Source organism: Microtus ochrogaster, chromosome 10, assembly GCF_000317375.1.
Source record: "Microtus ochrogaster isolate Prairie Vole_2 chromosome 10, MicOch1.0, whole genome shotgun sequence".
NCBI classification, from domain to species: Eukaryota; Metazoa; Chordata; class Mammalia; order Rodentia; family Cricetidae; genus Microtus; species Microtus ochrogaster.
The window spans coordinates 63,737,208-63,746,578 of NC_022016.1; the positions used below are offsets into that span (position 1 = coordinate 63,737,208).

General features: G+C 54.8%; 1 protein-coding gene across 1 annotated transcript; it reads right to left on the reverse strand.

The window, feature by feature from the left end:
* Positions 1–1,256: 1,256 nt before the first annotated feature.
* Cldn19 (claudin 19) lies at positions 1,257–7,469 on the reverse strand. Its single transcript, XM_005353341.2, has 5 exons — positions 7,099–7,469; positions 5,843–6,007; positions 5,654–5,738; positions 4,025–4,177; positions 1,257–3,285 (listed from the first exon to the last, which is right to left on the reverse strand). Exons 1-5 carry the CDS (start codon positions 7,319–7,321, stop codon positions 3,237–3,239), a joined length of 675 nt encoding a protein of 224 aa, XP_005353398.1. The 5' UTR covers positions 7,322–7,469; the 3' UTR covers positions 1,257–3,236.
* Between the last annotated feature and the right edge of the window lie 1,902 nt (positions 7,470–9,371).

Here is a 9,371-nt window from a genome sequence, read left to right on the forward strand (position 1 = left end):
AGGCTCCAAAGCCACAGAGAAACCCTGTCTCGAAAAACCAACCAACCAACCAACCAAACAAACAAACAAAAACTCATGGAGAAGATGAGAGACCAGCTCAATTGGTAAAGTGTTTATCTAGTGTGTGCAAGTCCCAAGTCTGGACCCTCCTCCCTGGCTCTACATGAAACAGTCTTAGTAGTGCATGCCTGGAACCCCAGCACTCAGGAGGTGGAGACAGGATAGTCACAAGTTTTTGGACCCTGTCTCAAATTTTTGCTGAGCTAAAGGAATGGCTAGAGCCCTGGTTGCTGCTTCCACAGGACCCATGTCCAGTTCCCAGTATCCACTTCACCTGGTTCACAAGCACACCCTGCCCTCATCCAGACTCTGGCTACCCGCACTCACATGGCATACATCTGTACAAACGCATACACATAATTAAAAATAAAATCTTTTTAAAGCTGGGCAGTGATGGTGCACATAGTCTTGTCAAACGTCACACTTGACAGGAGCCCTGAGTGGGAACTGAGATGCTGAGTGAGTGGCCATCAGGCCAGGTGACGCACAGACGGAGTCTGAGGCACCGTGAGACTCGAGTGTGCTCAGATATTAAGTGGTTTTTATTCCTTGGTCAGGGTGAGGGTGATGATGGATGCAGCCGGCAAACACTGGAGTTCTCTTCAAACTTTTTATTTTTCTTTCATTAGCAAATGTACAAAGAGGGGTAGAGTGGACCTCGTCAGGGGATGGGGATTCTCAATGTCATAACTTTCCTTGCCCATGAACTTGTTCTAAGAGACGTTAAAGCAAATCCAGCCATTGTTTCAGTTGCACCTTATCTGGGTAAGAATCAAAAAATTAAAAAAAATAGCCAATATTCAAGTGTCGTTATCACACATAGTTACAATATTATGTAGCACAAAAATATTTCTTGAAATTGTCTCAAAGCCTTCTGTCATATTCTTGGTTTTCAAGGTTCTTCTCAGCCTATAGCCTCCTGGTCCTTTCCCCAAGGGTCTGGGACATCAGGAACCGAATGCATGGGCATGGTTCTTAAATGTATACATTGCCAATTTCACTTCTGGGATTCTGTTTACTAAAACACAACGGCGATGAAATTAGAACCATCCCTTTGTATGTGAGCTTATCTTCCCCAGTGGCTGCCAGAGCCCTCAGCCTGAGAACAGAGCAGTAAACAGCAGAGTGGACACAAACCCGGAGAGGGGGGCGCCACAAGAGACGCGGAGAGCACACACCCCAAAAACACACAGCTTTCACTCCTTCATTGTCTCCCACACACTTCCTCCCCACCCCAGTACCTCACGGTTTTAATCACCGCCTAAATTGGTTGTGTAATTCATTAAGGACTGACCCTCTGCCCTTCCGGTCCCCAGGATGGGGAAGAGTGGGCTTCCTTAAGTGGAGAAACAGATAATGCCACCCTACTTCCAGGTCCCGTCCTTGCATGGAGCTCTCTTCGCCCACAGCCTGCCCCTGACAACCACAAGATGTAGCCAGTACATTCTGCCTCCAAATTCCCCCACCAAATTTTGAGCCTCCTAGCCCTCAGACTCTTAAGAGGGCACACAAAGTTTCCTGCCAGCTTCATACTCAAATGCTGCTGAGTACCAGACCCGGGAAGGGGACATCTGTGTCACACTAGGTTCCTAGGCTACAAACTCTGTTAGTCGGGCTGCGTGTGACAGGATTCAAAGTGGAAATCATTAAGGACAAAGGAACATGGATGGGAAGGATGTGGGCGTCTCCTCCAGGGGTTTGGATTCCGGAGAGGCAGGAGGTGGATGAAACTTCCTTTCTGGTCTTGCCTCTCCCCCACCCTCTTCTGGCAGGCTCCTTCCGCCCTCCACAGGTGATTCAGAGGGTCTGAGTGTAGGCCTCAAGGAAGTACCGCCAGTGTGAAGCACACACTGCAAAGGAACTGTGAATTCTGATGCCCGGGCTCACCCGACCAACTAAGTCTTCGTGTCTGGGAGGAGGCTGGGCATCCACTTCTAAGAGACTCCAATGTGCACCTAAGGCCAGGAACCCTCTGATGCTTTCGGGCACCCAGAGAGGACTCAGCTGCAGTTCTCACAGCTCAAGGGGCCTCGCTCAGGAAACCTGTTTAGAATCAGAAGCGTCCATGGGGGTTGACGGCTGCCACCAATCAGAAGATTAATTGGCCAGCAGTTTAGCAGGTATATCATTATCTGGCCATAGCATCTCTGTGCCTGCTTCCCTCCTCCTCCACCACTGTCAGCTGTAGTGTTTTGGTCTTTGCACCCCGGGATTGCACAGTCTTCAAGAAGCTGAACAAGGTTCTGGGGGTTCAGTCACTTGGCGGGAGATATGGTCACAGACTAGAAGTGGAAGAAGCTGGCGCTAGCTAGCTAGCTAGGAAGGCATATTGGAAGCATGAGAGGGGTAGTGGTGGATGTCTCTTCTCAGGAGAGGGACAGACCTGGAGTCCAGGGAGAGGGTTGAGTGGCAGAAGCCCACAAGTGAAGGCAGGGGCCAGCGCACTCTGGATGGGAGCACTGAGGATGAAGGACACGGCTGGCCCTTTGCTGAGCTTTTTTCCCCTCAGTTCCTCCAAGGACTTTACCTCTTCTAGAAGGTCATACCTGGCCTCAAAGACCCACAGCCCTGTCCCCTGACCGCACTTCAGCACAAGGAAGCTGACAATCACTGTAGGATTAGGGTGAGAGCTGAGCCGAGGGCTTTGGAGTCTGCGCAGGACAGTCCTCTCTGTCCTCTTCCTCACTGAGGGAGCTCCTACAGTGTCCCGTCACTCAGCTGTGACCCAGTCCTTAGTTGGGCCTTACAGAGATTGTCCTTTTCTTCAGGAGGGCTCCCAAGGAGAGCTTAGGACATTCTACCTACCTATGGGATGGTCTTCATGCCAGGGGTTCCCTGAGGTCCTGCACCCTTCCTAGGCCAGGCTTTAGGTGGCCTCTAGGACTAGCTGTGGGTTCCCATCATCCAAGTCCTGGTACCAAACTCCAAGGTGGGGCAGGCAGCTTAGGGAGCAGGAACTGTACATGCTCCCTGCTTCCTCTGCCTGCATCCTCGAGCCCAGCGCAATAGCCCTAGGAGTTGGTTCTGACCTCTCTAGTCCAGACCCCACCCTAGGCGCGTGGGAACAGACAGGATGACATCACACTCGGGGCTGAATATTCGCTTCTCTTTCCATAAAGTACCAAACACACCGTCTAGATGTGGTAGTGGGGAGGGCCTGGCTGGGAACCCGAACTTTACACACCCAAGGGGCCCTTGATGGAGGCGGGCAATTTAACAACCGGTCTGCAAGTCAAAAGAGAAAAAACGGGTTAGTGGGATGAGCCAAGGTGAAGCAGACAGGGGCTGTGGAGTCAGGGCTCAGGTACACGAGTCTTAGGGCAGCCCTGCCTGGGGCCCATTTCTGGGGACGAGAGTGAGACAGTCTGACCTTGTGACCTGTATGGGCACCCAAACAGTGCTGGGCAATTAACTGTGAGAGCCTGAGGCCCGTTCTAACAGACAGCTCTCTCTGAAGCTCAGTGTCCTTGGGTGTCATGTGGGAGACAGTCCTTAGCCTAGAGAATTTCCTCTAGCTGGTTGCTGGGAGGAGCTGCTGGGAGGAGCTGCTGGATGAGTATGAGGGCTCTCTGGCCCAAAGTGTTGTGCGCTGGGATCCTTCTGTTGCTCTGAGATCCTCAGGGCCCAGCATATAGTAGGCAGGTGACCCCTTCAGTGAATAAGTGGGCAGCTGAAGGAGCCTAAGGCCCTGTGTGCTCGTTCTGGTATAGACAGAACAGGCTTGGGTCTCACTGGGTGACATGTGTTGCCTGGGTCTTGCTTCTGATCTTTTTGAGTGTCTTGAGTCTGGAGCTCAGAGCCTGTGTTGAACACCGGACACTGGAGCTCCAGACTGAGTTCAAGGGATCTGGACCCTGCCTACCCTTGCCTAGGGTATCATGAAGGCTGGCTGGAGTTCTGGGCAAGAGGGTTGCTGGAAAGATGGCTGAACTGGGCTGGGCAGGGCAGGCCGACTCAGACGTACTCTCGGGCAGCAGTTGAGGGTCCAGAGCGATAAGGCTGTGGGATGCTGTTGACTCTCTCCGGCTCTGGACATGTGCAGCAAAGAAAGGAGCCCCCCAGCATGGCCAGGCCAGCAGAGGCCCAGCCGACAAACAGAGCTGGACCAAATTCATACCTGTAAGAGGTAGGGAGGGCTATATCAGGTTGCAGACCCTAGACCAGCCTGGTCCCAACCAGCACCTGGTGGACAGAAGACAGCACACAAGATATCCCAGGCCTCCTTCTCATTTCCGCATGAACTAGGGTGACTGCTTGCCCTGCCTCCCTCCCCGCTAGCCTGTTCACAGCACATAGCTCAAGTCTAGGTAGGCAGTTCAGGCTCAGTTCCTCATCTGGCTGGTGGAGGTATGGGTACAGAAATTTAGATGGATGCAGCGGGACAATCTGTGGCCTTCTTTCCCAGTCACGGTCTGGTCTACAGACCAGCATCCAGCTAGGGCAGCTCCTCGCTGCCCTCTAGAGATTGTTGCTCTTCTGTCTGATCCTCTGGGCTCTCCACATCCAGCCTGGCTCTTCCAGAGTTTTCTTTCCCTCCTAGAACAGCTACCTTCAGGGCCCAGTTCCTATGGGACCTCCAGACTGGGATATTTGCCCTGTTGCTCTCCTCCACCCCAACCAGAAGGATCTTTTGACCTGTACCTGTAGGGCAGACAGGACTCAGCCCAGGCAGCCCCGGGAGTCCTGAAGTGATGGTCCTGCTCCCTGCTTGTCTCCTTGGGATAGACCTTGCATGGCAGGTCTTTGTGCTGTAGCTGCACACCCAAGGCACAGCTCTCTTGTCCAAATTCTCTGTCTTCTCCATGAGCCGTCCCATAGAGACAACCCAAGCATCCCTTCCCATCCTCCTCCACCCCAGAGTTGGCAAGATAATTGACTGGGCTGGGAGGAAGGGAAGAACCAGGTACATCCAGGTTCTTCTGAAAGTCCCTCCCTCATGCCTTTAACCCTACAATTTCTGACCACAGTAGCTCCCTAGAGTACATGGCCTGCATCCCGCCGCTACTTCCCTCACCCAGAGCCCTCTCCTGGAGGCCAAGGCAGCAGCTGCTCCACTGGGCTGGCCTCTCCTCCCTGCAGCAGAGGGCAGCTGCCGCTTCACCCAAGCTGAGAGGCAAATTCTCCTCACCGCTGCTGGGCCTTATCCTAGCTACCCATTTGCTCCAGTCTGTATTACCAGTGCCCCACCCCCATTCTACCGCCTCCTCCAAGAGGCCACCTTGACCTGCTGCCGCCAGTGGAAGCAAAACTGGAGGGCATCCTGAGCCCTGTACAAAGCCTCTTTCCTCATCACCCCTTGGAGCCTCAGAACCACAAGAGAGCTAGTTCTGGCATGAAAAGGTTAAATCGCAAGTGACCCAGGTCACTCTAGCATAGAGCTAGACTTCAGACCCAGAGCTAGCTAGGGCCCTGGGCTGCTCAGGGGCCTGGCTGCCCCAGAATGTTCTCAGCAGCTCTCCTGTCCCTCCCAAGGACCTTCATGTGACTCTCCTTTCTCAGAAACTAGCTGGGGCCCATTCCCTATTTCCTCTTCCAAGTGGCAGCTGGGACCAGGGGAAGACAGATAAGAAGGAGGCCCAGCTCCTGCACTCACCTGGCGTTGACAGGAGTGCTGGGGTTGAAGAATTCCTTGGTCACCAGGGTAGCATACCACGAGACAGCGGTCAAGGTACAGAGACCTAAGGACCAAGTAAGGGGGGTGCTCAGTTCTGCCCAGCCCTGCCAGCCACATGGGCAGGCTGGCTACATAGTCAAGAGGAGGGGGAGGAGGCAGGGCACTCACCTGCCAAGAGGAAGAGGACACCCCCGGAGATGGCCACACGGCCCTTGGCGATGGGGTTACTGTCTCCAACCCGAGTGCACTTCATGCCCACGACACTGAGCACCATGGCCACAAAGCCCAGCAGCACTGCCATGACCATCAGGGCTCTCGCTGACTGGATGTGACCTGGAACAGCGAGGAGGTACTGAGCAGCAGTGGGGAACTCGGGGGTAGGGGGTGATGGCAACAAGGAGGAATGGGAGGAACCCAGTGTGGAGGGGCTTGAGCAGAGGCCCAAAGAGGTCCGACCACTTGCCTGCTAGTGAGAAGAGACAGTGCGTGGATGAGAACAGATTGTGTGTGTGTGTATTGGGGGGATTCCCACTGGCCCTGACCGGCTCCTCTGAATGGTGCTGAGTGACAGGATAGCTTGACTTTGCTCTTCTTTTGCTTTCTCTCGGGTCTGGTGCACCCCGAAGCAGCAGGAGATGGGGCTGGGTGCCGCTCAGGATTGCCAGTTCAAAAAGAGCAGAGAGTGTGAGGCCCACCCAAGCCCAGTGTGGTCCCCAGCAGCAGCCCTGTCAATCATCCATGGAGTGGTATGCCTGCTTCTCTACGGGTGTGCTGGTCAGTTCTAGGCTGCAGACAGTTTGGAGGACCGGTGATCTGCCTGGCTCAGTGTGCAGTGGGGCTGGCTGGTGGCCGTTCTCCTCAGGTACCTGCAGAGCCCTACTGGAGTGCAGGAGGGATGGCCCTGCCAAGGTCAGAGCTGTAAGAGTGTCTGACTGTGAGCCAGCTTGACGGTTGAAATGCCACATCCCAGGAGTAGGTGTGTATGTGAGCATGTGTGCATGGGTGTGTTCTAGTGCTTTGTGTCCATCTGTGTGAGGTGTACACACCTGTGTGTGTGTGTGTGTGGACACGTGTCAGTATAGAATATGGAGAGAAGAGGAGCAGATGGTATTAATTGGTTTATAGAGCCAGACCCTCATCTCAGTCCACCCTCCCATGTCCTATGTATTAGTGTCCTGGTTACACAGGAGAACATCAGAGTATGAAGGGTTGGGTGAGTAGTGAGGCTAGGGTGCCAGGACAGGGAACCCAGTCTGCCAGCCTCCTGTACTGATGCCTCTCCAGAGCCCAGAGACCTGGCTGGCCTGGACTCTCTGGTGTTCACGGGACGGCAGTTAGGGAATCACATCGGGATGGAGCATGTAGCCTGGCGAGCCTGGCCTAGACCTCCCCAATCCCCTCCCAGGCTCCTTCCCGAAGCCTACCGTCCAGGGCCAGAAGCGAATCATAGAGCTTGCATTGCACCTGCCCCGTGCTCTGAGAAGCGCAAGACATCCACAGCCCTTCATAGAGGCCCACGGCAGTGATGATGGCGTCGCCTGCATAGGAGGACTGCTTCCACTGTGGCAGGGCAGTGCTGGCGATGATGCCCACCCAGCCACCCAGGGCTAGGAAGTAGCCCAGGAGCTGGAGGCCGGAGTTGGCCATGGCCCAGGGAGGAGTCTGAGGATTCCAGGGCTCAGAGATGGGCCAGGGTCCTGAGGAGCGCTGTGGTCATGGTGAGAGTAACAGCTGGAACAGGGAAGCTAAGTGGCACAGGAGTAGGGGAGGAGAGGGGACAGCTGACCGGCCAGCCAGAGGCAGCCCAGCAAAGGCAGTGGCTGCTGGATTCCAGAATGCAGGGGGTGGCCCAGAGGCTGGAAAAGGCCAAAACCCGCCCACAGCCAGTCCTAGGCAGAGTTCTTGCCCAGTTTCTTGGGAGTGGAGGGCGGGACTCAGTGCCCAGGAGGGGGTACCCTTGCCCTCCCTGCCTCAAGAGTAAGGAAGGGAGGGGCTAGGAGTAGTGACTCTCAAGGCTTTTCCAACCAGGGAAACCCCTTCAGGAGTGCAGTTTCAGTGGGAATTCTTCTCATCCCTACGCCAAGCTCCAGGTCGGTGGATACTGGCTTTGCTGTGTTTTCATCCCTGATCTGAACCTGGGCTTTCTTGCCCACTGGCTTGAGAATGGAAAAAAAAAAAGAGAGATTCTAGTTATAGCAGGAAAAACTAGAGTTAGACATGAGTGTGTGCTTGTGTGTGTGTGCTTGTATGTGTGTGCGTGCGCACGTGCGTGCTTGTGTGTGTGCATGTGAGTGTGTGTTTGTGTGCACGCGTACTTGTGTGTGTGCATGTGTGTGCGTGTGTGTGTGTGTGTGAGTGCATGCTTGCGTATGTGCTCGGTATGAAAACCAGGCCTTGCACATGTGAGTGTGTGTTTGTGTGTATGTGTGCACGCGTACTCGTGTGTGTGTGTGTGTATGTGTGTGTGAGTGCATGCTTGCGTATGTGCTCGGTATGAAAACCAGGCCTTGCACATGTGAGGCAAGCACTCTGCCACTGAGCTATACCCCCTAGAGTTAGTTTTTGGTAGGAGTTCTGAGGCCAGATGTGCAGAGACTAGGCTAGAATGAGGTGTTGAGAAGAGTCCTGGGTACCTGGAAGTCATGTGTGGCAAAATAAGGGGAACCCAAACCAGGAAACATGTGCTGTAGGGTCTGTTTGGGGTCTGAGGAGTCGGAAGAGGGACCCTACAGTTCCTGGGCCAGCAGTGGCTGCAGGCCAGCTTCAGATGTGATGGGGATCTGGGGAGACCTGCGCCAGCACCTGGCATGGGCCTGGAGGAAGAACTGCTTAGCCAGTTAATCCCTTTGCTGGCTGGCTCAGCAGCTCCTGCTGGCACCTGAGACGCAGGCCTGGGCCCCTAGCTCCCGAGCAGCCTGGCAGGGGCAGTGGCCTCTGCACATTCCTGGGGTTCAGGCTGCCCCCTCCTAGACCCCTGTCCACCCCTTCTCACTCAGGCCTCAGGAGCAGGGAATGTTTAACTCCCCTGGGTCTCATTAGCAATCCTCTCACGTTCATTTCAGCCCCACAGGCTTGGCATGGGTGCGGGAAGAATGTTACACCCCTGCTCCCACTCGGGCCGGCCTCCCAGCCGCCCCCCTGCATCCCCTGCATCCCACGGCCTTTCCTGAGCTGCAACACGGCCAGCTTCCTCCCCCACAGCCTCAGCCCCCACTGCAGGGACAAACCCCCAGTCTGTTGCTTTGCATTCTTCACGTGGGTGCCTGGCACTGCCAGACAATGGCAAGCCTGTATGCCCGGTCAGGGCGTGGGCCCTGGTATGGCCTGCAGCTCCAGCTCCAAGCTAGGAGGACCTGGGGGAAGTTGGGCAAGGGGTGAGTGCTGTTGCGTAGACAAGTGTCAGACACTGGGTCCCTCTGACTTCCAGTGTACACAGGACCTGCTTCTTGGGGTAGCCTGCCAATCCCAAAATGCCAGTGGGGTCCATCCAGAGCGGTGACAGAGATGGTTCTGACTTCAAATTCTTCTGCCATGCATAACAAAACAATAGGATCAAAAGAAGGAGGGGGTGGTTACCAGAGCCCAGAGTGGGGCAGAAGATAAAAGCGAAAGACTCCTGGGAGACAGTGAGACCCTGTTAACTTCAAGAAGGCCTTCCAGGGTAGGCAGATAACTGGGATGTGTGTGGTGCTGGTTT